Raw genomic sequence first — 27,949 nt, 5'->3', positions numbered from 1 at the left:
TTAAACCCCCAAATTCCTAGCCGCGGACATGGTATCTCATTTGTCGAATATGAAGGGGAAGAAACAAGGACGGTGTGGGAAACCAACTAGATACAAGAATATATTAAAAGAAGCGCCAGCGACTATGTTTCGATTTAGAGAACGTAGAGGCCTGATCCAATGTTCGACCAGTGTCGAATAGGACGGCGGTCCTCTAATTCAATGCACCACCAAAGCACCTCCTTCAGCTTCTCGACCTGCTCGCCGGCCTCGTATGCCCGGGATAGGGCATACCACGCCTCAGAGCTATCCCACGAGCTGCCAAGCTTGGTCAATGCGGAAAGGAGACCGTAGGCACGATCCCGTGCTGCGAGGCGGTGGAGGTGTTTAGGGTCAACATCGTGTGCTGAGGCTGAACCCTCTGCTGAACCCTCAACCTCCAGCGCTTCAGCGGCCTTCAACTCATCAATCGAGACAGCCTTGCCAGACTTTGGCTTGGGGGTTTCTGTGAGCAAGGAGAGGCGAGAAGCATTAAGATCCACGTCGGCTTTCGCTGCCTCAAGCGGCAACTTCTGGTCCCAGACATCTAGAAGAAGGGTTGCAAGTCCAATAGTCGCTATTGAGTGGTTGGACTGGCGCAAAAGCGCCTCTTCAAAGTGTCTAATGGCTTGGTGAGGATTCGATTGAGCTATGCTCAACATGCCTTGTTCGGAGTAGACATCAGCCCAAAGCTCATCACAGCTCTTAGCAGCACTCCAGCCACGATTGCTGAAGGCCCGCGCTGATGACTCGAGCGCTGCTGTCACAGATTCCACCCGTGTGACTTGCTTTGCAGCCTCTTCACAGGCCTCGCGGGCATCATCGAACAGAGATGCACGACGGTACATTCCGGCAATAACGAGCCACAATTTGATAAGCATTCCGAGGGCATGTTTCTCGGACTGAGCAATTGAGAACTTGGTAATAGCCTTTGATGGAGAGTCGAATCTGTGATAAGCCGTGCTTGGAATTCGAACGTCGTGCAATGGTGGCTGATTCCTATGACCAATTGGGGGTGGTTGTTGCATGGGAGGCACGTTGTGTGCCATTGGCTGCAGGGGTTGTTTGGCAGTCGTCGCATGGTGGGCTGACATGGGTGATGTATTTCCAGATACCGCGATGCCAACCAACTCTGGAGACTCTGCTCCGTTCGGGAGAGGGGGTTCCTGGCCTCGGGGTCGCTCACTCCTGAGGAAGCTGCTGCTGCGTTTCTTCAACCTTTTGGAGTCCGACCTTCCAACTGTAGACGCGCGATCGGATTGTACGTGGGTATCTTCATTTGTGACCTGGATGGCAGGTGCATCTGCTCCAGGGGAATGTCCGTTTGGAATGGCTGGAACTGGCGGGGTCGGGGTAGTTGGCTTTGAGCCGATTGGATCGGCTCTGCGCTCTGGCAGTTGAGAATTTCTGTTCCGATGGAAGATGCTGCTACGGAAGCTTTTCGTTGTACCAGCAGAGCTTTTCGGTGGTACTAGATGCTCTGGCTTGGAGGATTTTGTTCTTCCCTCACCCTCAAGGTTGAAGTCGTAGAACAGACTGCTGAAGAGTCCCAATAGTTGGTCACTCTGATTGACAGCAGCCTCTGGCCCTTCGAGAATTTCAGTGAATGCGACCTGCGTGATGCGAGTCTCGAGAATGCGTTCTTTCTCACGGCCTGACAATCGGCTGACAAATGTGCGCTTGGGAGGGCCAGAAAATTGCGAGTTTCTGGACGCACGTCTTTCAGGACGCCTGTTTCTAGTAAAGATCTCGGCCGGGAACTGCTCAAAGGCAGCTTCGCACGAGCGCTCCGCGATTTCAAAGTCCTGCTTAGCGCTGAGCAGTAGCGAAAGCAAGTGCCAAAGTGGCACAAGGTCGCGCTCTCTGAAGAGATCCTCGGAGTTAGGAGCTGAGCCATGTGAGCCTAGAGCAGATTTGACGCAGTTGATTGCAGTGTCCAGATCACGATTTTCGGCCAGTGCGACGGCGAGAGTGTAGAGCGAGGAGTAGTTTCTTTGGTCGCCCAGCTCAGGCGCGATGCTCTTTTCAAGGTATTCAATGGCTTCAGCTCGGATCTCATCACGAGCTTCATTCAAGGGAGTATAATATGCCCAAGTAGCAAGGCCGACACCAATTGCTCTGTAGGCAGTGGCGAGTGTCGCGAGAGGAACTTCTCGAGAGTTAGACGAGTTTGAACCTTGCAGAAGCAATAGCTTGCCGTCGATTTTGGCATTTTCTTTACCGGCAATTTGCTTGTCGATATACTCCCTGATCAGTTCCGTCAAATCCCTGGCCTTTTCTGCTTCGGCAAGCGATCCAAGACAGCTGAGTAAAGAAACACCCTCGGCGAGAGTCTGGAGCAGTGTTTCGTCACTCTCCAACTCACCAAGTTCAGCCCCCTTCTCAGCTCTTTCCTTGGCGGCAGTCACAATCTCAATGTAAGAGTCTAGAGCTTGAATGGCCAAATCAAAGTCCGCCAAGGCCGAGTGAACATGGAACAAACGCCGAAGAACAAGGTGCGAATGGTATGTTTTGGTTGCTGCGCGGTAAAGCATCTGAAATAAAGTTAGTTCGTAATAGCCGAGCAAGGGTCAATTATTCCCGCTTACGTCCAAAACATTCCGGCCGACGGCATTCTGACCCCCTTCGCCAAGATCCTGGTCCTGCCAGTGCGGTCCGCAAAGAACCTGCCAATTCTTGATGACCAGTTCAATCCATTCCTCAACTTGAGAGTTGTTGGAACTGGCCGTGGGGAATTTCGCCTCCCGAAGAAGATTGTTTTCGCAAATAGCCTCAATACGCCGTAATTCGCTAGCCAATTGGGGGCGTTCTGGAACGCCGCTGTGAGTAGGAGCGTAAATGAGGTTGTCCTGGAGAACAGTTGTGAGGAATCCATAGTAGGCCCTCCAGATAGCGACCCGAGACAGTGAACCGGAGGCGTCAGTGTACAAGGTCTGTGGAGAAGCGAGCCCTTGCTTCACCGAAGTAAGAGACGCCCAAAGGCGGAAAAGCTGAAGCGCAATTTCCACATGTCTGGGATCAGACATAGGTGCAGCTTTGGTCGCTGTTTCACTCGCCATCAGGGCGCCCTTTCCAAGCATGGTTTCGGACCAACTCAAGAATTGCGCGTTGGTACTCGCCGTGAGCACCCCGCTCCCGAGCCATGGCACGAGTGAAGCAAAGGTCTCCAGAGTTTCGTCAATTCCCGCGACTGTAGATTGCGCTGATCCTGAATCGTAATGAGCCTAAGAGTCTCGAGTAGCCCACGGGATGGACGAACCTTTAATGTAGCATCCCTTGACCATGCAAACCTCAGTCCAGGAGGAAAGGCCATCGCCTTCACTCAGCATGTCGTGAACGGTCATAGTAAAGTCCTTTGGAAGACGTGCTGCGGCCAACATGGGCTCGGCTAGGGCCCAATGAATCCATCCCACGCAGACTTGCGCCTGAAGTATCTCCTGCGTGGAACCGTCATTGTTGTCGATCGTTGTCAATAGAGCAGGAATTAGCTCTGGAAGATTGGGCTCAGGCGCAGGTGTAGGATCGTCTTCGGGAGCCTCGGGGCCAGTTTTCTGTCGTAGATACTCGACGACTCGAGTTTCAGCCGTTGCTGTTTGAATCAAACCTGGGGGTAGTTTCCTGTTAGCGCGATCTAGAGACGTGGGGAAACGCAATCATACATATCCTTTGCGGTGCATGCTTAGTGACCTTTCGGATCAATTCTGGGACTTCATCCCATTTGCCTTGGGCACGCGCCAGGTCCAAGGCAACGGCGTAGCGCTGTCCCTTCTCAGAATTACCTCCCTAGTCACACGTGTTAGTGATATATTTGGGGCAGAATCGATGTATTGTGAGCTGGAATCAAGGGCGACTCCAACGAAGCAATCGAGTACGTACCGCCATGGTTGAGGAAATGTGTAGACGGGGGAAGTTGGAGAAGATCAAGGCATTTGAACGCCGCCAACGTGAGTGCCGATGATCGCCCAGGGGTGGCAGTACGTATGTACGTGACAGTACCATGGTAATCTTACCCGAGGCTTCATGTGGTCCAAGCTCGGATTCGGGCCCTGGCGGTGAATAACAAAAAATATTCTGCCATCAACTTTTCTTTGAAAGCTTCTTGCTCGACTCCAGTCACTGAGCGAACTTTTCTAGACAAACAACCGTCTCTGAAAGCTCGTACGATTAGTGATGGCTGCCACCACTTTGCGCGCGGTCACTCATCGCTTGACGGCCACGCCGGTCGATCAATTGCCCTCAATCGCTTCGTTCCTTGCAACTTCGTTAAGCGATTGCGCCGAACTACTTTCTGCCCCGCAATCCCAAAAACCAGGCAAATCCGACTCCGAAAATGCGGTTCAAACCCACAAGCTCAAGACTCGCCTGGCTAGTTTGCTGCAGGACCGCACTGTGGAGGGTCGCTGGACTGCAGTGGTTCTGGTGAAAGCTACTGTCGAAGCCGGGCAATGGGAGATTCTCCGCGGTTACGAACCAATTGTTCGCGGTCTGATTGGAATTTTGGCGGTATGGGTCTCTTGTATCAATTGCCTTGTGTTCAATCGACTAACCTATGGTGCTTTTAGAAACCCGATCCTGTGTCCACGAGGAAGATGTGTATCATTACGTTAACCCGCATCTTTCATCTTACGTACCAGTATCCGACTCTCGTTCGAGAGATCACGACTCCTCAGCTCCCAGCATTCATGAACGCCGCCTTAAACCTGGTTGGTACGTTACAGAAGGTTCAAGGGGGCTCAATTCGAGAACCGAAGCCCAATACGCCTTTCATGGAGACGGTTCTACATGCCATTTTGGAATTAGTTCCTCGTCACCCGACAATCTTTCGTCCATTCGCAAGCCAGATTCGGTCTTTGGTGACCAGCCTTCTGAGCTTCCAGCCGCCTGTATTCTATCCGGAGCCGGTCATTGATGTCGCCAAACAAGTGCTTGTCTCCCTCCACAAATGTGCACCCAAGGACAAGTCGGGCCCTGCCTGGATAGAAGATTGCAAATCTACCATCATTTCTGCCCACCGAACGGCCGATTTCATCCTGCGGTCTATTAAAGAGCAATGGGAATCTGTTGATTCAACATTGACAGCACCACGACACAACTACAACAAAGGAGTGTCGATGGATGCCCCCGATGCTTTGGGACTTCATAGCTGGAACGGAATGCATGCTGGAGCTCAAAGACTGATTTCTCTCTTGGAAATTTTGTCAGGATTCGTCTCCACGCCATCAGCCACTGCGGTTGCTCTTCCTCTGGGCCCCATTCTCGACTTGACCTCCCGCCTTAATTCTGTGACTGTCCCGGCAAGCGGAGAAGGATCCGCCACTGTGCAGGCCAACTCTCAAATTGGTCGTGAGGAGCGTGAGCTGCTGTTCGCTGAACTGCCTCGCATCCACGTTGCTTGTATGGACCTATTGGCACACGTTGTGGTCGTTCTAGAGAATAACGCTGCTCCTATCACGCAAAATATAGTGGAGCAAGTCACCTGGGTATTCCGGAACGAACGTTTCAGCAGAGACGTGCGCATGGCTGTCTATGAAATGCTGAGCCCTTTGGTCTCCTTGAACGGCCCAGCTATGACCAAGCAGAGCGTGAATTCTATTATCCCTGCTATTCGCTCTTGCTGTTCTGAGCTCCTCCCAGCGCCTGGAGACTCTGCTGTTCAGGCTAAGGCACAGTCTGATCCCAAGTCTAAGTCGAAACAGGGCCAAACCGCAGTCAATGCCGATGCCTTCTTGAACCCTAGCCTCCAAAAAAACGGACACTCTCAAGATACCCACCGTTTCCCTCAACTCGAACGGGCCGCCTCCGAGCTTCTGCAGCATGTCCTCGCATCCGTCCCTTCTGAGCTTTTGGCATCCGTTCGAACTGAGATCGACCGCACGATCATTCTGACTGCTGACAAGGCTGCAATGCTCGCCAGCGTCTTGAACCCTGTTCCAGCCGTCCAGGGCCGTGCAGCTGGTGCTAGCGTCATTCCATTCTTGGTTCAGGCTCACGCCGATCAGATGGAAGTCGAGGCTCTGGTCCGTCCCAGAATGCCGGTTCTCATGACTACTCCGGAACTCGACGTCTTTGCCAATGAGGAAGATGAGGAGGAGGACGAGGATATGATCGATGAGTCATACCACGTTTCGGCGAAAACTTCCGATTTTCTGAAAGAGCCGGTTGTCGCTTCTACCCTGACTCAAAAGGCCGAGGCTGCGGCGCCTTTGCACAAGCGGACTTACGTCGATGAAACCACCACTCAGCCGGCAAGTCTCTCGTCGGCCTCGAAACAGCAGTTGCAGTCCAAGAAGGCCCGGTTTGAAGAAAGCGTCTCTTCTTCCGTCTCTCAGCCTGCCAATATCGAAGCGACAAGTGGGCCAAAACCAGTTCAGGTTACTTCGCAAGTGTCTTCCTCTTCGGTGGCCCCGCAGCCCTCTGCTGATGCATCCTTGTCTGTGGACGATAGCGATGACGAATTACCTACTCTGAACATTGACTCTGACACTGATGACGAGGACGATGATGATGAGGACGTCAACATGGGAGGTTGAAGAAAGCAGATGTGTATATGTATAAAATAAGGATTTGTCTCTACTCAGGCACCATATTATATATCAATACATAATTTACAAATCCTCACCAGCGTTAAGAGCACATGAGTAAAATGCTACTGCCCAAGTGGGACACCGCTAAATTTGTTGGCCGCGAAACCAAACTTCGGAAGTCTAATGCATGGTGGCTATGTGCTGTCTATTGTAGTCTATATTACTCGAATCCCACTTCCCCAATACGTCCCATCGCTCCAATGCTGAAACCATGGTTCTTTCCAGCACCACCAGCCTTCCCCATTTGCAAGCCCAAGACCACGAAGTGGACTGAGTGGAACAGGCTCCATCAACCACAACGCACCTCGGGCAAAGTCATCCGCAATAAAGCCCCCCGAATACAGCAGCCAGAAGAAAACGAAGACGGCATTCCCAGTGCGCCTCAGCCACCGCGGTGTGCTGGCAACAAGAGGTAATTTCGGGATGACGACTTTCTTAAATATGTGCTCACTGATAATTGCCATGCTTTGCATGAAAAAGAATAAAAATGGGCCTGAGAAAGGATTGGTCTCTGGGAATCCGGTGTAGCTGCCGCAAGCATGGATGAGACCGCTGATCGTGAATGCAACGACAATATAGACAATTTGTTTTATCTGTGTATTGGCAGCCAACCTGGTTGGGAAACATGTCAATGTCCATCGTGCAGTGGCGATGAACCCATGGCGGAACATTTGATGCCACCAGCGGCCCCAGCAGCCGGCGAGTCCATGGTCGAGTACGGGTGAAATGAAGGGTCCAAAAGAGTCGGCATACAGCCAGGCCTCGTCCAGCGGGGCAGCTGTCAATTTCCGCGATGCATTTGGAAAGGCCAATGATAATCCGAGGAAACAGATGGGGTTGAGTGAGGTGGCGAAGTTGAGTGCAACGTAGACACCCATGCAGCTGAGGAAGTAGCGGTAGGTTTTAACTAGAAGAGGGAAGGGCGCAAGGTAGGACAGTGGGAATGGAGGCATTGAGTCACATTCTGCAGTGCCTCGGAAGTAAGGGTCTCGCATCATTACGACTTTGAGGATGTCTAGAAGCAGATAGGATTGCAGGAAGGTTTTGAAGGCAGCCCGGAGACGCTGTTTTGAAGTCATGCAGGTATCATCGCCTTCTGCACGAAACTTATTCGAGAGAAACTCCAATTGCAGCTGTTTGTGAACTGATTGAGGAAGAGGGCCGAGATGAGGAGCTCGCCAGTTCCATTCAGGACCTCTCAGGTTGAAGAGTAGACCTGCACACCATTCAAGGCGATGGGAAAATTTGCGAGGGTAAGACTGCCAGTGAAAAAGAGGTTGACTCGACTGATCGCTAGTCACTGTCTGATTCGATTTCTCTTGAGTGTTGTTAGGAGGAGAATCGTCTTCGGCTGCAGGTTTAGCTCCTCTTTCAATACGCTGGAAGTCACGCTCAACATCCATAAAGACAAAAAGCGTGGTGCACCACACCAGCCACCATGCAATCATGATGCCAAGCATATATCCATTGCCGCCAAGCAAAATCCGGTGGTCTCTTAGCATCTCCAAAGCAAATGCCAGACTGATAGCATAAATCAAGTGACGAACATAGCGTGTACCTCGGCGCCGGGGTATGACCATGCCGATGATTGGGAGGCAGTTAAACAAAACCACATGGTAAAGAAAGACGGGTTTGTAGACCCCTTGCAATAGCAGTGACTCTAACTGTTTTTCATGGCTCTGCTCGAGATTTCTTGAGGTGCCATGAAGATCGGCCATGCGGATAGGGCGCCGCTAGACTCGGGAGCTTGTCTTTCTGGGACGCGCTAGGGCTGAATATACAGATGAGCCAATTCAGGGTTTGGCTAGTAATGACTTTCAATTAAATAATGCTTTTGAGCAATTAAGTCAATTATTGTGATGTTCGATGTTCGAATGGTAGAGGGGAAAAGCCAAAAAACAAGTTCATGCAGCTTTCAAGAAATCAGCCGTATGTCACGTGATTACGTGTCATATTCGCGTGGGTTTCCCGATCGGCACTTTCGTCATCCCTCCTTTCTCCTGTCCACTCTTATAGTGAAGACGAATTTTCCGATATCTTATCACTGAATTTCCCCAGTAATTGAGCATTGAAGGCGGTGCAGCCCGCCACCATGGCTCGATTGCCTGAAAAAAGAAAGCCTGATACAGTCGACTTGACTGATATAGATGATGGTTCGACGCGTGCCTCAAAGGCCAGCCGCACTGGATCATCTTTTGTTTCATCCAATGTCAGCCCTGGCATGAAATTTGACGAGAGCGCTGATTACATTGCGCCGCCCCCGCTCTCCCAGATAGCCTTCGTCGATGAAGAAGAAGATCAAGCCAACGAACTAGTCCAGAGTAGTCCGGATGACGCTTCGGCGGGCAATTTCATGATGTACGGTAGGTTATCTCCTCACGGCATCCCATGCATCTACATATGACAAAGAACATTAAAAATTATGAGCATTGCTAGGTCAATTGCCTGCAAAGATTGTGGGTGTTCGCTTTTACAATGGTGTTGCTACATCTGGAGAGCATGTCATTCTGAAACGAGAGCCCCAAAACCAATATGATCCGAATGCGATCCGGGTCGACAATGTCATGGGTGCTCAGATTGGCCATATCCCCCGCGGACTCGCAGCCAAGCTCGCAAAATACATGGTACTGGTTGAGAGACCCTTGTTTCCGTGGAAAAGACTGACCGGCACATGTCGCAGGATCCCCATGATCTTCTTGTGGAGGGTATTCTGACAGGCGGAAAGAGCTTTTACGACTGCCCTGTCATGTTGAACCTCTTTGGTACTTGTGAAGCTACCAGAAAGGATGACTTGAAGAAGAGAATGCAACAAGATAAGCTCCCAGTGTCCAGGCTTGTTCAAGCGGACCGTGACGCAGCAAGAAAAGAAAAGGAGCAGGCCGCTGAGAGGAAGAAGACTGAAAAGCAGGCTCGTGCAATGGCCTTGGGCAAAGCCGCCCAGCAGTTCCAGGCAAGCGATAATTCGATGTTCGCCAACCTCTCCGATGCAATCGGACTGGGTGAAAACGAGAGCCTGGAGGAATTGCTCAGTCAAAGCAGCTCCTTCAACCCAAGAGAAATTGGTCAGGTTGTAGAGAACTTCGGTCAGAAAGAGGCAGACTTGGCACAGATGCCGATGGCTGATTCTCCAGAGGGTCTTTCTACACAACTCCTCCCATACCAGCGACAGGGCTTGGCATGGATGATCGCGCAAGAATCACCGAGACTTCCAGCGCCTGGCTCTGATGCAGTAGTACAACTCTGGAAACGTGATGGTGGCAAGTTTACCAACATCGCTACCAACTATTCAACGAGTGCTGCACCGCCGCTCGCGAGTGGTGGTATTCTGGCCGATGACATGGGTCTGGGCAAAACCATCCAGATCATCTCTCTTATCATGGCTAACTCGACTCCTCGCACGCCCGAATCTAGCAATACTACGTTGATCTTGGCTCCAGTCGGTGTCATGAGCAACTGGAGAAATCAAATCCAAGAGCACGCCAAGAAGGAAACAGCACCTCGAGTCTTGATTTATCATGGATCTGGTAAAAAGGAGGCGGCCAACCTGGCATCATACGACGTAGTAGTATCGAGCTACGGAGCCCTGGCATTGGACTTCAAACCAGAGGCAAAAAAGAGCCCAGCCAAGGGGATTTTCTCCGTTCATTGGCGTCGTGTTGTTCTTGATGAGGGTCACACCATTCGAAACCCTCGGTCAAAGGCCTCTCTTGCAGCATGTGCCTTGCGCGCAGATTCTCGTTGGACCTTGACCGGAACACCGATTATCAACACACTCAAGGATCTGTATTCGCAAGTCCGCTTCCTCGGGCTTACCGGCGGCTTGGCAGACCTTGCTATGTTCAACAGCGTCCTTATGCGTCCTCTTACTAATGGTGAACCTGAAGCTCGCCTTCTTCTCGAGGCTCTCATGGGAACGATCTGTTTGAGACGAAGGAAGGATATGGACTTTATCAACTTGCGTTTGCCAGCCATGACATCTCGGGTCCTTCGTATCAAGTTTCACCGCCATGAGTTGGAGAAGTACAACGCACTACAGTACGTTGATTCTTTATCGCGTAATCTGTGTTACTTGCTAATAAACTCAGGTCGGAGGCGAAGGGCGCTCTCATGCAGTTCAAGGACAAGCAGGGCGAATACTCCCATTTGTTAGAGGTTCTTCTCCGTCTCCGTCAAGTCTGCGATCATTGGGCTCTCTGCAAAGATCGTGTGGATAAACTCATGGGCGATTTGGAGAGACACAAGGTTGTGCCGCTGACCCCCGAGAATGTTAAAGCCCTTCAGGATATGCTGCAGATCCAGATCGAGAGCCAGGAAATGTGTGCCATCTGTCTTGACAACCTTGAAGATCCCGTCATCACTGCATGTGCCCACGCTTACTGCCGAGGCTGTGTTGAGCAAGTCATCGAGCGACAGCACAAGTGCCCGCTCTGCCGTGCCGACATCAAAGACACTTCCACTCTCGTTTCTCCCGCTGCCGACATGGGCGAAAGCCCCGACACCGTTGTCGCCGATCCTAACAACCCCAGTAGCAAGATCGAGGCGCTCATGAAGGTCCTGACAGCTCAGGGCCAAGCACCAGGTACGAAGACCGTAGTATTCAGCCAATGGACCTCATTCCTCGATCTCGTGGAGCCTCAACTCGAGAAAAGCCGCATCAAGTTTGTCCGCATCGATGGCAAGATGCAGTCCGTGAAGCGCGACAACTCCATCAACATGTTCTCTAACGAGCCCTCCTGCACCGTTCTCCTTGCCAGTCTCAGTGTCTGCAGCGTCGGTCTCAACCTCGTTGCAGCTAATCAGGCCATCCTGGCAGATAGCTGGTGGGCGCCCGCCATCGAGGACCAGGCTCTCGACCGCGTGTATCGACTCGGACAGAAGCGTGAGACGACCATGTGGAGACTGGTCATTGAAGATAGTATCGAGGAGCGCGTCCTCGAGATTCAGAAACGCAAGCGTGAACTCATGCTCACTGCCTTCCGGGAGACATCTAAGAAGAAGGCTGAGGATAGAGCTACCCGGGTTGCTGACCTTGAAACTCTTTTGCAATAGACCTGGCGCTGTGCCGTGAACAGGTAGGAGACTGGTGTCCGGGACATCACCCATGCTGTTTCATTTTACATTCTTTTCAGTGTATCGATTGTCTCGACATATCCTGGTTTTACTTTCTTATTGTAGAATTAGACCTACATATCGGGATCTCCAGCCGATGCAACCTCGGGAATTTGGAACTTGAATTCATGTACATAAACTGGGTTTCCAGGATCAAGTTAATCCGCTCAACCCAGAGCTTTCATCTTGGTAATGCGACCGAGCAAAAGCACTCAACCGCGACAACACCGCAATCTCCAGCTTCAGCTTGACAGTATAAAAAAAGACCTTCAGCACCGTCTGTAAGATAAACAAGCTCAAGAACTCCAGTGTCAAAAGGGAGACATCCATCGCTATGATCGCAAAATTCATCGTAAGCAGCTGAAACATGAGATTGGATCTTCGCTTGGTCCATGTCGGATTCAGACGCATAAGCCTCATTGCTGCCACGATGAAGATCGTTGAGATAATGATCTCTTGCACAAAGAATACAGTCAGCTGCACTTTCTCCCAGATATTGAAAAAGCGCATGAAATGTTTTTGGCAGGCAAAAACCGCGCCGTATGAGGCAATGATTTGCGGAATTTGCATAGTGATCGCATCAAAGATGATCATCCCCAGCACGAAGCGGAGTACTTTGGTGTTATAGACTACCAGATGTAGTCGTGAGTACAGTACTAGCGACTGGCCAGTTACCATGATCGTCCAGCCAGCCGTTGATAGAGTGACGGGTATCCAGATTGGTGCGAGCTCAAAGTATTTCAATACTAGGCCAAGCGCATCCGGGATGATGCCGCAGGATGATGTGATGAGGAGGCTCCAGAAGTACAGGCCATGGTAGCGGCTGAATACCAAGAAGACCAGGACGATCAACTCGAGGGCACTGTACATGGCGCAACCTATCAGGCTGGTGATGGAGGCTTGGAAGGCAAAGCTGTTGTCCGTGTATGCTCCGACAATGCCCTCGACGGGGGCTTCGCAGTTAATCTTGACCATTCTGTGCCCATTATATCGTCTATTGACAAGGGGGTGGTGCTCTTGACACTCATTGCAGTTGATGGGATTTTACGAAGTTGCTGCCATTAAAGTTTGGCGCTGGACGGATCGGTAGTTGCTCTCGGGTGTGACCCCATTGGTAACCATATGTGGAATGCGATTGCAATTTGCCACAGAAGTGCGGAAGTCATATACTCAGTTCCGGCTGGTTGTGGAGAAGCCTTTCCAGGGGTGAATCTATGGCACCTTAAAGCCTGGAGGTTGGCATCCAGGTTACAGCAAAAACATAGTTAGCCGTCACTATGCAGTAATGCGGCATGGCCAAAGTATAGCGGATAATCCTCGTACAGCTATACATTTCTCATTGTCATTCTATTCACATCGCTGACTCTGCTATCTAGCTGAAAGTGTGAAGGCTACCTCGGGGTTGGAACATCGAGGTATCGCCGTTCCCTTTAGAAGCATTCGAAGTGGCTTCATCCGACGATGGCATTCCCCAGCCGCCAGCCACCAGCCACTACAGGGACTAAGTTCAATGTCAGCAGAAAAAATTCCAAGTCAAAAGATGGCTTGAGATACTCACTTTCCCAGACTGGAGTGATGATTGTGATGTCAGGCAGATGAGTTCCTCTCCGGCAAGTGGATGATTGGTGAGGATATGGTTCCCAGGCCTTAAATCTCCCCACGTACTGCTCGGAAACTTGATTCCCCTAACATCATCCTCGTAGAATTACTCAGTTATGCTGGAGCCTAGCATTAGAGCTCAATGAAGGTTTTACCCGCAGATTTACGAACCTATGCAATACAGCAACGAGTATTGAGAGGATTTCTTGGTATCAACGCTATATGCAAACATTGCAAATATAGATTAGGTCGATGGGGTGAAGTATGTACCCCATCTCTGGGGGTCGATGCGTGCACACCTACCACGCCGGTGACCGTGCTGTCATCGCGCTCTGTACCCTTGATGAAGATCGCGTAGTTATTGTTGCCAGGTTCTCTGGAACCTGTCGAGATGACCTAGGCCGATCGGGTCGAGTTGCGATCGGGCTGTCTTCCAATGCCACCCCACGGCCGCCACTAACTTGACGCATACCCAATAACTAGGAGACGCCCAGCAAGCTATCATGGAAAGCGTTGTTTTCATTTCAACCTTGACGTACTGACGCAAGGCTTCACTCTTGTGTTCAAACGTGCCAATTATGACCTCAGGGCTGATCGTCCTCGCTCAACTGCGGAAAGAAGGAGCGAATAAACGCGCCACTGATAGGGTCATAGGGGGAGTAATGCTCGTCAGACTCGTGGGATTTGACCATCACCGATGGCGTGGGATCCGTTGTGGGCACATTGGAATAATCCCAGTAGGGGTACTGAGTCGGGTGCTGCACTATAGCCTGAGAGACGTCTTCCAGAACGGAATTCCAGCGCTCGGTTGAGCCGGGCCGGGATCCTTTTGGAGCCATGTGGGAGTGGGGGTTGGCGAGGGCGGAGGTGGGCACGGATTGATAGTACGGGGCTGAAGGCATGTCATCGACATTGAATCCTATGTTGACAGCGAGAGCCCGCAGACTGATGTCGCAAAGCTGCCAGGCGCGTCGTGAGGCAATGCTGTGCGCAGACATAGCATAAAGCCATCTCAATGACTTTTTGGAATAGACAACAGAGCTTGTTACGTGTTCTGGCATCATGAGACTCCCGAACGAGAGCTCTAGGAGGATGACTGTCGCTGCCTGCATTAGATAATGCAGGATACACCACCACGGGGAGATCTCGTAGAGCTCGATAACGTTTGGTTCATCCGGGATGAGATCAAGCATGAGCTTTGCAGATTGTAGAGTCAGTTCTGCCATGTCGTGGTTGAAAGTCGATTTTTCATCTATTTTTCTCTTTTGCGGGTCGCGCCGGCAAAAACATGGGCGACCAAGCGTGATGCGTGCACTGAGGTAGTGGAGGTTTAAGGCCAGCTTGCAGCGGAGCGGATCGGAGCCGTTGTCCTTATTCTCCGATAAATTGAGGTGTTCTGGAAGACATTGGTACCATTGGTCGAGCTGGACCTTCAATTCCCCGATGCGTTGCAAAATGTGAGCCCATGGCAACATCACACAGTCAGTGGAATACACTTTGTTCACAATTTCCTGGACGATGAGCGCCAGGTCGCAGTAGTAAAGGTGGCCGAGACTGAAGCTAAAAGGCAGGCTTTTCACCCACGAGTTGTCATAGATGGAGGCCGAATGCGTGGTTTCCGCGCCCCTAGTTGGGTGGAGAGGCATGTGTCGGACTGATGTGCTTGCCATAACGTTGTTAATGCGCTCATCTCTAAGGTGCGTATCTCTGAAGGTTTCCGCGGCCATTGGTTCTGACAGCTGGTCTTCGTCAAAGGGAAATGGTAACGGCGTAGTAAGATTCACACCCACGATATAAGTGGCCCGACCGGTCATTGTACCTAGAAGATGCTCAAGTGTATAGAGACACCACCAGACTCGGTAGCGAGCCTCTTTGGCAACATCGGGTGTTGTGGGACTATTATTTTTCAGGTTCAGGCCAAGTGTAATAGCAGATCGGACTGCCAAAGCCGAGATTCTCCATGCGCTGAAGAGCCAGAATCAGAATCTTGTCATCACTGAGAGAAGAATTTGACTAACCGATTGATCTGATCGGTGGAGAGTAGGTAAAATGCAACCAATCCTTCCACTTGAATCTGTTGTAGATCAGGATGACTAAACAAGTCATCGCCATTTACACTCAAGATTCGAGCCCGAGTTAAATATATTAGATGGTCTCCAACCTCTCCGCGCCATGGTGCCCTGGTGAGATGGGCATATTGAGCCCCAATGGCAAATATCATATTCATAATAGCAAGCCATTTATCACTTGGCTGCGCATTGCTGTCGAAAAAAGTCCGATACTGTGCGGTGAAGAGACGTCGGTTGATAATAGGAAAAAACGGGTGAACAGTCTTCAGATAATCATCGAAGAGTCTATCCGCTAGCTGGGGAGGTGGAACAGCATATACTTCCACCGGTTCGGGACAACTGATGTCAACTTCGTCTGAGTGGTAGTTTGTCGCATGGAGAGCGGGTTCATCCTCATGCGACTTGCTTTGGCCGTGCTCCAAGGAGCCTGACGATCCTTGTGAACAATGTTTCGCTTTTTTCTGAAGATGTTGCATCCAGGTTACCTCAGAGATCTTTCCCATAAACCCTGCTGCCCTTGATTCCTCATTGCGGTTCAGGTCCTCTTCCACTCGATCAATCCCATCGAGTGAGCCAATAGACGAGGGCGAGCTTGGCTCATCTGAAAGTTCACCAGGCAGTGTTACAGAGTTAGGCGGGAATCTCTCTACACCATGCTGTGAATTAAGATGTCAGTTACGAGAAACGTTCAGCGATAGGGACGTTACAAGCCTTGTCCAGTAAGTCCGTGATCCGGTCCGCAGTGTGTGTATCTACGAAGTTCCCTAAATCCTTTAACATGCTCTCATAATCTTGTGCTTTCTCGAATAGTTGTGTAGTTTGTCTACTTGCTTGCGATTAGAAGTCACAGAAGAGGGCTGCAGATCCGAGGTCCCAAAACCAACGTATCTAGGAGTTTCGAGAGCCGACCTTTTCATTTTCTCCCTCGATCGTAGGGGGTATAGACATATCGCTCGCAGTACGTGACACTGCTGACACACCGGGATGTCGCCACTGCACTTCGTTTTGCGCTGCCGACATGATTCGCAAGCCCGCGGCACTCGCCGACTATATCGCGGCGCGGTGCTTGGCCGATGGCGGGGGATGGCTACTTTTTCATTCGTAAAAGCGGCTCGTTCCACTTGACTTGTTCCAGGTGTTGAAGCTGTGTTGGCGCCAGAGGTAGTCTGGAAGGAATCGACGCTGGGAGCTTCAGGAAGCTTATTTTGCATGCTAGTTTGCATGCTATTTTGAGATGCTAGCCCTTCGGCAGGAGGCTTGACAGCATTTTCCTTTTTCGTCATCGTAGCAGTGCCGTCTTGATGGTTGGATTTATCGTCAAAGGGATGCGTCGTGATGCAGTCCGACCCGGTCCTCTTCTCTCCAGGAGTCGTGGGGGCAAATCGGAACGATGAATTGTTCACGACCATAAGGGGCGCGTGCGCCAACAGCAGTTCCAAAATCACAAGTGCGAGGAACGAACTGTAGCAACTTGGCCCGTTCTTCCTTGTCGAACGAGCGAACGACACGCCAGAACCACTAGATTTGAGATTCGATAGACTGAACAATAGGCGTAGCTATCTCGCGTTCTTTGCATTGACGCTAGGCTTGACCGAAATTAGTCATCAAAGCAACTTCGATGATTGAATGAATCTTAAGAAAACGTGAAGTGTCTAAGCGAAAAGTGGAGGGGGGGAGATTCTGGGCCGGAAAAGGAATCCGAAGCTTAGGTAAATTGAAAGTTGCAACCATTGAATTGCATGACGCCTTGGCATATTCATCCTATCAGACCCGCGCTCTTCCGATTCATTTCCCGGGAATGAAGTCATAAGAGTCGATCAATGTTTAATATTCTGCGAGACAGTGTCACCAAGCAGATGGTACATTTCGCGAGCCTGGAACGACACGCGCATTCCAGCATCTCCGTAAGACACGCACGATATCAATCCTCACAATTGTCCGAAGACGTCGGCACTGATCGACATCGTGGGACGAAACTTCATATGAACGAGATACTTGATATCGATTGTTGATACTCAAAGTATAAACATTAATCAATGACGTCCTTAGGTTCAGCGAAAAGGCACGGGCATAGGGGTATACGAGTAAATCTGCCTATAGATCAGGCAGTTTAGGTCGGTAGGTATAATTTTCGTTGAAAGGGGTGTAAGTTATCCCACTTAGGCCGACCAGGCTACTAATAAGCCTAGCAATATCATTGTGTTAGCTCATGTTAGGTGGGTGCTACGAAGCGTTAAGTAGGAGAGAGCTATGGCTGACAAGATAAGTCATTGATAAGCAGGGTCATTGGTATTATTTATATATACTAAGCAAGGTATCGAAAATAACTGTTTGTGCTATCTAGCACCGATTAAGCCCCTAGGTCGTCACTTAAACACGAGAATGGGAGAGGGAAGTGGCACAGCCAGGTTCTCAAGGCCTACTCTAGCTCCTTTTGTTCGACATCTTTGCACCTCGATAGAAATTTCCAGATACCATAGCTTATCCATAACGGTAATACGACATAATGCTATTTGATTAATGGAGTAAACGACATGTGACTATCCCGGAACATTACTCTTCCAGGGCTATTCTCCATGTAGTATATCGTGTCTTGGCATTAGGGCGGCTCGTGGCTCGTAAGGGCCATGTAGAGAAACGGTCTTTTCTCGTTCTGACTTTCCTGCCATATAGGCCCTAAAACAAACTAAAGGGTTCAGCAGTGCATTGACGTATAAAACAGTCGAGTTTGACATGCAGGTGCTCTCCGACCAGTGGTATCCCTTTCTTCACTGCTTGCCAATTTGTCAAGGCTTTCATCAACACCTTTAGTGTACTATACACTACAATTTCGGACAGATGAAGTCTAACGCCGGACATCAACTTGCGCTGGAACATTAAAAGCCTCTGGCAGGCGACAGCGATTTTCAAGATCCCGATCGCAGCGAAGATTTTACAGCACAGTTTCTTGCACACCTAGACCACTCTGTGGCGGTAGAACCCATTTCAGAGCCCAAAGCACGTCGCGTGTTATGAAAGATCGATCCAATTATCATTCTTCTGATCATGGTCACTCTGCTTCTCGCTGCGATCGACAAAATTAACATCTCGAATGCCGCCATCTACGGTATGAATGCGGCTTTAGATGGATGTTTGGGAGAACTGCAGTCCGTGTCAATAAATGGGTGATATGAATACAGTATACAGTATGCAGAGTAGCTTTGAAGAAAGGTAAAAAGTAAGCGGTTGAGCCAAGCCAATATCAGACATGCGGGGAAGATGACCTCAAAGGAAGGTCGGAACGAACTCCACCTCGGCATAACCCCGAGCCTCTTATCTACGCTAGCGGCAGAAGTCACCTTAGGGGGGAAGATCAGAACGAGTGATTCGCATTCCCACAATTTGCGCGTGCCTGATAGCGGAAAGATGGAGGGGCGCAGTGCCGCGATGCATTGAATGGTGCGCAAGGAAGCTGGTAGCGAGCCTCATCTGTGCAATAAAGCCCAACAGGGCAACCCGAGTGCCGCAATAAATACAGTCAAGCGCCTCCGGCAGTCGAAATAATCGATAACGATCTTCCTCAAATCATGGAGAAAGACAGACGAATCCTGATCATCGGTGCTGGCTGCTTCGGCACCTCGACAGCATACCATCTCTCGCGGCGCGGATATAGCTCCATTCGCGTGCTCGACCGATACGCGCCACCGTCGTGCGAGGCTGCATCGACCGACATCAGCAAGATCATCCGGAGTGATTACAACGAGCCACTATATGCACGTCTCGGTATCGAGTCTATCGAGGCATGGCAGTCCTGGTCCATGTTCAAGGGACTCTATCATGTTCCCGGGTGGATCCTGAGCGCGGCCAATTTATCGCGGCCGTTCGTTGAGGGATCGATTGAGACATGCAAACGATTGGGCGTGCAGGGTCTTGAGGAGCTCACCGCCGATCAAGTTCGCTCGCGATATCCTGTCATCACTGGCAAGTTGACTGGGTGGAATATCAACGTGTGGAATCCGACGGCTGGTTGGGCGGCGGCTGGCCAAGCGTTGGAGCGAATGGCAGGAGCTGCTCAGAACAACGGGGTCTTGTACATCTCAGGAGAGCAAGGCTATGTGCGAAGGCTGGTTTTCGAGACAGGTGAATGCAAAGGAGTCATCACCGCCGATGGCACAAGACATGAAGCGGACGTGGTGATCCTCGCAGCTGGAGCTTGGACGCCTTCACTACTTGGACTCAATGGCCAACTGACAGCCAAAGGCCACGCCGTTGCGCATATCCAACTCTCACCAGCCGAGACAAAATACTACTCTGCAATGCCGATTATGGATAACCTGGAACTGGGGTATTTCTTCCCTCCCCAGGCAGACGGCATCTTCAAGATGGCCCACAGCCAATTCATCACCAATGTACAAACAGACACGAACTCTGGCATCACTACCTCTACCCCACATACGTTCGTCCAAAGTCCCAGCGACGGCCTTCCGCTCGAGATCGAAGCGACTATGCGCCGTAATCTACGCCGCGTGCTTCCCGAGCTCGCAGACCGGCCATTCTGTTATACACGTCTTTGCTGGGATGCCGATACAGCTGATCGGCATTTCCTCGTCACGCCTCACCCAAATCATCAGAAATTGTTTCTAGCTGCGGGTGGCTCGGCGCACGGGTTTAAATTCCTCCCAGTGGTTGGGAAGTATGTGGCGGATATGCTGGAGGGGACACTTGATCCGGAAATTGTCCGTCAGTGGAAGTGGCGGACAGGACAGACACCGACGGCGAAGAATCTTGCACATATGGATCCGGAGTTGGAGTTGAGCGATTTGACGGGGTGGAAAGGGAGACAAGTGCGTGAGAAAAGCACTATCTCCAAGCTATGATCTGTCTCTGCTGTTGAAGATTGCTCGGTAATTTTCGAGTGAAGGGTCGCAACTCATTATCGTCTCAATTCTAGAATTATGGAAATCCATCTAGTTAACACAGGATGACAAGCTTTGTCGCCCAAAAAGCAGTCATGTCAAGCTTAGTTTCCAACCTCCCAACATCACCATGGCATGTTCCCAAGAGAAGCGGGCCCCTCGCAAGGGATCATTTTCATCGTTCCCATTCGCATTCCTGATTCTCTGGCGTCTTCTTTCGTCCTGCACTGAGAGGTCTTGCTGACGCCATACCATCTCGATAACCTCCATAGCCGGAGCAATATTCTATGTAGTAATGAGTTGTTAGAAATTACGTCTGGTCTCGAGCGAGCGAAGAAAGACATACCCCAAACCGGCGAATGGCTTCAAATTCTCCAAATAACTGCATCACGACTATCCTTTCTTCTTCATTGCGGGCGCAACATCCGGCCAAAAACAAAGGCCAGAGGGGCAAAACTGCCGTACGCATCATGTTTGCCTTTTTTATCAATATCAAGTTCAAAATCTGCTCAACATAGCCATTCTTTTCTTCCACATTCAGCATCGGAAGATGGAGACTTCCAGAGCAGACAGACTTTGGTGAGCAGATTTCATGTAGAAGCAAAAGTGCTCCGAGCCGATTGGCCTCTGCGATTGCTGCACATTCTGTGTTGGGATCGAGGTGTTCCACTGGTATCCTTTGCTCAACTTCCTCGAGGCTTTTCTTTAAATTATAGACTGCTGTCGCGCTTATAATTTTCTGCTCATCTCGTTGGATCCACGCGAGCTCGGCGACTCGGTTGATCAGCAGCAGAAGAGAGGGGCTGAACCCCATGTACGGGTCTATCGTGTCGGGAGACTCAAGTATGCTATCAGGTATCATTGGGGAGTCTTGAGGCAATGGGTTGACCCTAAATGCCGTACGAGCAAGAACCAAATGGAAAGCAAAGTATCGATTGAAGAAGCTTGCCAGTTCTTTGCTATGAGCTGAGCGACTAGGCCGCTCTTGTCGGGTGCGAATTAAGTCTTGGAACCCATTCAGGTGGGTGACCCATGACGGGCGGCTGTTATCTGATATCTGTTGGCCTATTAGTTTGGATCTGGTCAGATAGGAGATCTTGGCGTCTAACATCAAACCAGCAGAGCATGAGAACCAGTCCGAGCATCTCGTCTAACTCCTTTTCATCCCACGTATCCTGTGTAAGAAGACTTCTTAGATGACTTAATGCTCTGTTATGGTGCTCTAATGCCGGAAGTCGATACTTTGAATTGGATAAACCGAGTGTGTTGGCCGCGATGGCGAGCGTAGCATGGTAAAGTCCCTCTGACTGGAGGGCCATAGGGAGAATAAGGTATCGATAAGGATTATAGTGCGCGTTGTCCACAAGTGTAGAGCTGCTGCAGATGATAGTTTCAAAGTAAGACATCAACACCGGGTCATAGTCTGGTCGTCGGCCCTCGGCTGGAATAGTGCTCAGAGAAGGGGGCAATGAGCGCATCCGCGATGTCTCTGATCTGGGGCCCTTTGTTTGTGTGCCATCAAAGTGGATCTCAAGATCCGTCGTGGTTGTGTTCAAGAACATCCAGACTTGGCTAGAGTAACCCGTCTGCTCCAATGGGGGTGACTGTCTGTCTTTAGTGCCCTTCGCTTTCCGGGCGTCTGTGTTCCCTTCGCGTTCAACATTGCTTCGTTTCGACCAAACGCCAGCTCTTCCATGACAGACACCCCGCGCGATTGACTGCTCGTTCCATATCAAGCGGATCCCATATTCACATGGGCTATTGTTCTGGGAACAGCGGCGACAAACTGGGCGGTTCTCTGAATATCCTTCTTAGGGCTGGGTGCTGAACAGGAGTGGAAAACCTACCATCACACTTGATCCGGCGCGAACGGCAAGTCCAGCAGCCAGTGCGAGCTCTTGAAATTGCGGTCATTGAATGACTACAAGAGAGAGGTGGAGGCACCCATTTAAGTAGTGGACAAAGATAAGCGGGCTTGACTGCGGGGAAGATAGCGGTCCGTTCGGAGCTTGGCTTCTTCATCAATTGGTGGTTATTCTTGATTCCTTTGCGCAGATTACTAGGTCGTTGATATTTATGCTGCTTTTATAAGTCTTGATCTAGACTGTTTAAAGGAATCAATGTACGTATGTGTTCAGATATCACATTCATGCTAATGAATAATGCTATTCCAGAGTCTAGCGCAGAGGCAGGACCGGCGAAATGCCACACGCAAGATGAGCGTGATCGGAGCAGATAAAATTAAAAGATAAGCGCAAACAGGGTATCAATAGTACATGCAAAACAAGAAAGAAGAAAGAAGAAAGAGGGTTAGTGTAGAAATGAGCTCCAGCAACCCGAATAGCCTGAATTAGCAAGCCATCACTGAAATAGAGGGAAGTTTGGCGGTGGTGAGTACGCATCGTTCTCGCCAACTTCGAGATTTGGTGAATATGGGCTGCTCATACATTCGTTCAGTTGTGGCGAGTATGAGTCGTTGTCGCTGCTGACGTCCTTGGGCTCACCTAGGCTAGATGGAGAGGGGTCAGGTACCGCGACATCAGCAATGGAAGGAGTGGGTTGAAAAGGGTCTACTGGAGCGGGAGTCGCTGGAGCAAATCGCTTGGGGGCACCATGGACTGAGAGACCATTACCAGGGATTTGAGGAGAGAGATGGCCGTTTGTGGAATACAAATGCTGAGGGGTGTGCGGCCTGGGAACCGGCCCTGGCGAAGCCGTAGGGCCAGGCGGAGTTACGACGTTGGCAGATGCCGCCCCCAATTGATATTCACCGTGGAGTGACGGGTTGTGCAAAAATGAGCCATGGAGGCTTGTTTGAACCTGCCCATTAGTCAGAGCTGCCGTAGGTATCAGAGGCGCGGTGGGGCGTCGTTGGCACATAGATACCGAGCTGGGCGAATACCCTAACGAGGACATCGACACCATATGATTGCCTTGTTGCAGTAGACTCATCGCAGTGGGTATGTATGAGACAACTTGCATGGCACCAGTCGTAGCAATGGTTTCCGAATCGAGACTGAGCGGAACAGCACTCTCTCGATGCTTCCAGGCTTGGGTCATCATCAAAAAAGGCTGCCGCAACTCTTCATCCTTTTTCCTCTGCGCGGCAGCCAGCATCGCTATTTGCCTTTGGAGTTCCGCCTCATATGCAGGTCGGTTAGACCGTTTGAGTTGTTCCATGCGCAGCTCCTCCTCAACCCATTTGAGTTCTTCTCCGTCCAGGGTGTCATTTTCGTTGTTTTTGAGGTGCGACAGGGTCACTTTCAAGGCGGCCTTCCCGAAAGGCCCAGCGAGAATTTTATCGAGGACTTGGGGGTCTTTCCCCAGAATTTCATCATGGCTCTCTCTTTCAACCTGACGGACAGGTTTGAGGTACTCGTTAGTTTTCTTTGCAGCTTCGCGGATAGTGTTCATCTTGTCCACCACACGGACAGCAAGCTGACTCTTGTAGACAGCCTTGTTGAAGATATTTTCTTCGAAGGTCCCACCGGCAATAAAGCGATAAACGAATACCGGCTTCTTTTGGCCGAGACGATAGGCACGTCCAATTGCCTGCTCCTCCCATGTCGGATTGAACAAGAAGTCGAAGATGACCACTCGGTTTGCGCCAGTAATGTTCAGGCCAAGTCCTCCCGCGCGAGTTGAGATTAAAAAGACTTGCTCGGTGTCGGAGGTATTGAACCGCTTACATAGCGATTGCCGTTGCGCGCTTAGGGTCTTGCCATCGAGACGGAGGAATTTTCTGCCAGATTTCTTGAGTAGCCTGTCAAGGTGGTCCATAGTCGGGATACTTTGCGAAAAGACCAGAACCTTATCTCCAACATTGGCTGCTTCGTTGAGAATTTGGTTTAGTAAAGTAGATCTGTGAGAGAATTCTGGACCAAGCGGTTTCTGGACACTTATGAAAAGAGCCTCGATTTTGGGGAAGAGGTCACTGGGTAGTCCGGCATCTTTGATCGATGCTGGAAGAACGGAAACAGAGTTGTCTGCATCGAGTGTGTCATCTGGATCATATGTTGATTGACTCGATCGATCGGCAAGCTTTTCACGGAAGGGGACCGGATGGTTGCAACAGAGTTGCAAGAGAGCCAACCATGACCACAATTTTGTGGCAACATCTGATTCGGGACTTTCCTTCAGACATGCCACAAAAGTGTCATAAAGCCGTCTTTGCAGGTCTGTCAAAGGCACGACGATAACGAACTCTGTCTTAGAAGGAAGGTCCAATGCAATGGCGGAAGTATCTGCACGATGGATCTTGGGATTCAAGATTCCGCCAAGAACCTTCAATGCGCACAAACTTTCTCTTTGCTCTGCTGTCGTGCTGTCGATGTAGGATCCGGCCTGGATCGGCTCCATAAATTTAGTCTTGAAAGACTGGGGGTTCTCCAGGTAGCCTGGCGAGATCCATTCAACCATTTGGTAATACTCAGATAGATGATTCGCGAGAGGAGATCCCGTCATCGCAATGCGATTGTTGGTTTTGAAGCGAGAGGCAATTTGCGAGATGGCGGACTTCTCACCTTTCAACTTATGCGCCTCATCTGCGACAATGATGTTTGGTCCGGATAAGAGGCATTCTGAGAGCAACTCTTGTTGCTCAATGCTAAGAGGCCTGCTAGCTTTAGTAGGCCTGTACTGTATCAAAGAGCGGAACATTTCATAGCTCATGATGAGAATGCCGCCATCTGAATTCCAGGCTTTGATCCGGTCCAATCGGTTGAAGATTTCGTCTTGTTGGACACGAGGAATAATTTCACGAATTGCACCGAGCCTATGACCGCTCGGTGCCCATATGGCAAACTCATCAATCCAGTTCTCAATCACTCCAGATGGACACAGAACAAGAGTCTGAGATCGATGAAACTTGCGGGGAATCTGGTTGCGGATTTTAATATCATCTGACGCTGCGGCTGCGGCAATGGTTACAAGAAGGCATATGCTGTTAAACATTAGATACTCAATCCCAATTGGAGGGAGAAAGAACCACTTACACTTGAAATGTCTTGCCAAGTCCCATAACGTGGGCAAGCAGGCATCCCTGCGAGTCGGTAGCTTCAATGAGCTCCCGCCACATGAACTGGATGCCTCGCAACTGATGTGGTTTAACGAATTTTCCAAGTTCCGGATGAAGATATATTTTGGGTTCCTTGAAGGTCACTGCTTGCCCGGCAGGATCATGTAGACTCAATCCCCTCCTTTCTGTTTCACGTTCTAGCTCCGCTCTGGCCTTTTCCTGCCTGTCGAGTCGCTTTTGGGCTTCATTCTGCTGTGTACTGAGCAGTCTCATCGTATGCTTCTTCTTAGTGCCATTTTGTCCATTAGTCTTTGAGCCAAGGCGCGGTCTGGAAATGGAATCCCCGCGATTCTCACTTAAGACAAGTTGTCGTGATGGATTGAGAATATTGTAGGTCTTGACCGCAGAAATGAAACCTTTGAATCTTCGAAGAAACGCTTGGAACATTCCATGACTATCCTGCTGGATGGCCGCAAGGCCCTCTGTGATGAATTTCTTTTCAATGCCGTGGTCAGGTATCAAAACAATGCAGTGATGCCAGGACAAAAACAATTCGGCTGTGCGCATGGCAAACGCATTTTCGCCTAAATCTCTTCCCTTGGTTCTCGGGTTTAGTTGATTGAGGATCATTGCTCTCAGTGTCTCCTCAACCAAGTCTGTATATGTCTCCTCCAGCAGTGCGTTCAAGCGTTTTGGGTAGGATTGGAGCTCATCTGAACTCAAATTCATGATGTTCTTTGCCAATAGCCTGATACGATCCTGTGACTCTGCGATCTCCTCGGCACTCATGTTTGAGACTTCTTTGATCATATCAATATCCTCCTGGCGCGCAGGAAGCGCCTTATCGCTGGTGCTAACGTGGGGAAGAACGGAAAGGCGTTTCTCGCCAGTTTGAACTTGCAAAGTATCATTGACACTGTCCAATAGGGGCGCCGGATTTGGAGATCTGATCATGGTTTCCGAAATTTGATCAATCGGGGGACTGTCCATCGACAGATCAAAGTCCATTTCGGCATCATGTAGAGGAATTGCCGGAGTCGGGTTCAGAGGAGGTGTGTGAATCTCCAAATCATCCGCACCTTCAGGCTCTGGTGGCGTAATTGCTTTGTCTGAGTTTCGTGAAAAGGATGTTGAGGTTGGACTCATGCCTGTGAGATCAATAAAATCGAGACCCTCCTTGGACTGACAAGGAACAAGAGAGAATCCCACACTGGCATCAACACTTTGATGAGTACCTTCATTCTCTGTCATGCGTGGTCTTTTTCGAGCAGGTGATTGTGAATTCCTTTGTTTATCATCCCTGGATTCCTTTTCTTGGCGTCCAGAGCTCTGTTCTTCGGAGTCTGTGATGACGAATTCGCTCAAGTCCTCACTTTCGAAGGAAGTTTCCGTGTCATATCCCAAATCCTCCGATCTGTCATCATCGGAATCTTCGGGGGCTAAGCGTGCTTTTCGAAGTTGAGAGGCTCTTGGGGGTGGTTCTACATCAGGCGGACACACGTCTGAGTTCAAGACAGTCAATCTCCATCGTTGAAAGCAGATTTCCGAGATAGTCATATTCATGGCGGCACATGACTTCTCTATCCTGGTGCGCGAGCGGTAGTCAAGTTTTTGAAGTTCCGTCTGATGGGTGTTCAAGCGGGACTCCAGGTGGCGGAGACGATCTGAGCAATCTGATTTCGCGGCTGCATCCCTCTGGGCTTCCTCCCAGAGAAATCGCGCAATTAGGAGATTTCTTGGCAGGCTCTGTTCCTTCCAGAGTTTCTCCTGGCCTGCAATATACTGTGACACAATAGATGCCACATCTCTTTTTGAAAGTTTGGCATCGTCGGGACCCTGGTTCTCCAGTTTGTGTTTTGGAGATATCTCATTCCAGGTCTCTGAGTCAAATGAGGCTTCTGACCCTGAGTCTCCATACGCTGGGAGGACTTCTTCGTTTTCAACTGGACCATATTTTGCGATTAGTTTGTCAAAGAACGCCTCAGATCTCGCATCACTTTCAGGTTGGTCCTGTTCGCTGGGTAAAAGTTGCGAGGGTTGCCCCATTTGGGTTCCTCGACTCGGTCCACCATGGACAGTAGATGAAATTGTTGGATTCTTCTCGCTGAGGCCAGGGACACACGTAGGTGCTATTTTACGTTTGCCATTGACATATTGCACGGGTACAGGCGGGGCAGCTGGGCTGGGCTGTCCAACTGTCTTAGTGGTAATTGTTTCCAGAGTGGAGACCCCAGGTTTTGGTAATTCATGGCGTAGGATATTATTGTTGGGTGATTCGGTGAAGGGAACTTTGGGCAAGGCTGTACTTGCTTTGGATAGTTGGTATTTCGAGGAACGCGCCCGCAGCCACTCGATGGCTCTGTTGACGCTGCTGCGATGACCAAGAGCTTTCACACCCAGATCATCCTTGATAGCCTGTGGGTCGACATCATAAAGCAAGGCCTCTCCAGCAATCTCGTTGTCGCGGAGGGCAGCTGCCAATGCAAGAGGGTCTGGTCGCGGAGAAGTCACAGAGAGCGCCCATGGAGCTGAAAGAGGATTGCAGAGAAAGGCTACAACTTCTTCCACTCCCCACTCAAGGGGATCTGAGTCAAGAAAGTCTGTCATTCCGCGGTATTGGGGAGGGGGCCTGAATCCGTGACATTCAGTTTTCAGTTT

At 50.3% G+C, this 27,949-nt stretch overlaps 9 protein-coding genes across 9 annotated transcripts; 3 read left to right on the top strand and 6 right to left on the bottom strand.

The window, feature by feature from the left end:
• Positions 1-134: 134 nt before the first annotated feature.
• N7443_003757 (uncharacterized protein) lies at positions 135-3,900 on the bottom strand (the record flags this gene model as incomplete). The annotated part of the gene is made up of 5 exons (XM_056883813.1): positions 135-2,552; positions 2,607-3,226; positions 3,278-3,622; positions 3,678-3,801; positions 3,895-3,900. 5 exons carry the CDS (start codon positions 3,898-3,900, stop codon positions 135-137), a joined length of 3,513 nt encoding a protein of 1,170 aa, XP_056742091.1.
• A 288-nt stretch (positions 3,901-4,188) lies between these two features.
• N7443_003756 (RIX1/PELP1 family protein) lies at positions 4,189-6,548 on the top strand (the record flags this gene model as incomplete). Its single annotated transcript, XM_056883812.1, has 2 exons — positions 4,189-4,521; positions 4,581-6,548. The coding sequence occupies 2 exons, from the start codon at positions 4,189-4,191 to the stop codon at positions 6,546-6,548; spliced, it is 2,301 nt and encodes a 766-aa protein (XP_056742090.1).
• Positions 6,549-6,757: 209 nt separating this feature from the next.
• On the bottom strand, positions 6,758-8,320 carry N7443_003755 (wax synthase family protein; the record flags this gene model as incomplete). Its single annotated transcript, XM_056883811.1, has 1 exon — positions 6,758-8,320. One exon carries the CDS (start codon positions 8,318-8,320, stop codon positions 6,758-6,760), a length of 1,563 nt encoding a protein of 520 aa, XP_056742089.1.
• Positions 8,321-8,676: 356 nt separating this feature from the next.
• Positions 8,677-11,651, top strand: N7443_003754 (DEAD/DEAH box helicase; the record flags this gene model as incomplete). The annotated part of the gene is made up of 4 exons (XM_056883810.1): positions 8,677-8,965; positions 9,039-9,226; positions 9,283-10,637; positions 10,688-11,651. Coding segments are annotated over 4 exons (2,796 nt in total), but the record flags the coding sequence as incomplete, so codon positions are not given.
• Positions 11,652-11,864: 213 nt separating this feature from the next.
• N7443_003753 (uncharacterized protein) lies at positions 11,865-12,686 on the bottom strand (the record flags this gene model as incomplete). The annotated part of the gene is made up of 1 exon (XM_056883809.1): positions 11,865-12,686. The coding sequence occupies one exon, from the start codon at positions 12,684-12,686 to the stop codon at positions 11,865-11,867; it is 822 nt and encodes a 273-aa protein (XP_056742087.1).
• Positions 12,687-13,894: 1,208 nt separating this feature from the next.
• Positions 13,895-16,788, bottom strand: N7443_003752 (uncharacterized protein; the record flags this gene model as incomplete). The annotated part of the gene is made up of 3 exons (XM_056883808.1): positions 13,895-15,275; positions 15,329-16,035; positions 16,360-16,788. 3 exons carry the CDS (start codon positions 16,786-16,788, stop codon positions 13,895-13,897), a joined length of 2,517 nt encoding a protein of 838 aa, XP_056742086.1.
• Positions 16,789-18,945: 2,157 nt separating this feature from the next.
• Positions 18,946-20,235, top strand: N7443_003751 (NAD(P)/FAD-dependent oxidoreductase; the record flags this gene model as incomplete). Its single annotated transcript, XM_056883807.1, has 1 exon — positions 18,946-20,235. One exon carries the CDS (start codon positions 18,946-18,948, stop codon positions 20,233-20,235), a length of 1,290 nt encoding a protein of 429 aa, XP_056742085.1.
• Positions 20,236-20,367: 132 nt separating this feature from the next.
• N7443_003750 (fungal specific transcription factor domain-containing protein) lies at positions 20,368-21,836 on the bottom strand (the record flags this gene model as incomplete). Its single annotated transcript, XM_056883806.1, has 3 exons — positions 20,368-20,559; positions 20,621-21,331; positions 21,384-21,836. 3 exons carry the CDS (start codon positions 21,834-21,836, stop codon positions 20,368-20,370), a joined length of 1,356 nt encoding a protein of 451 aa, XP_056742084.1.
• A 799-nt stretch (positions 21,837-22,635) lies between these two features.
• On the bottom strand, positions 22,636-27,898 carry N7443_003749 (putative SNF2 family helicase/ATPase; the record flags this gene model as incomplete). The annotated part of the gene is made up of 2 exons (XM_056883805.1): positions 22,636-25,216; positions 25,269-27,898. 2 exons carry the CDS (start codon positions 27,896-27,898, stop codon positions 22,636-22,638), a joined length of 5,211 nt encoding a protein of 1,736 aa, XP_056742083.1.
• Between the last annotated feature and the right edge of the window lie 51 nt (positions 27,899-27,949).

Source organism: Penicillium atrosanguineum (assembly GCF_028827265.1).
Source record: "Penicillium atrosanguineum strain IBT 20685 chromosome Unknown utg000003l_segment0_segment0, whole genome shotgun sequence".
NCBI lineage: Eukaryota > Fungi > Ascomycota > Eurotiomycetes > Eurotiales > Aspergillaceae > Penicillium > Penicillium atrosanguineum.
The sequence above is the reverse complement of the archived record's forward strand: the minus strand, read 5'-3'. Positions and strand labels throughout refer to the sequence as shown.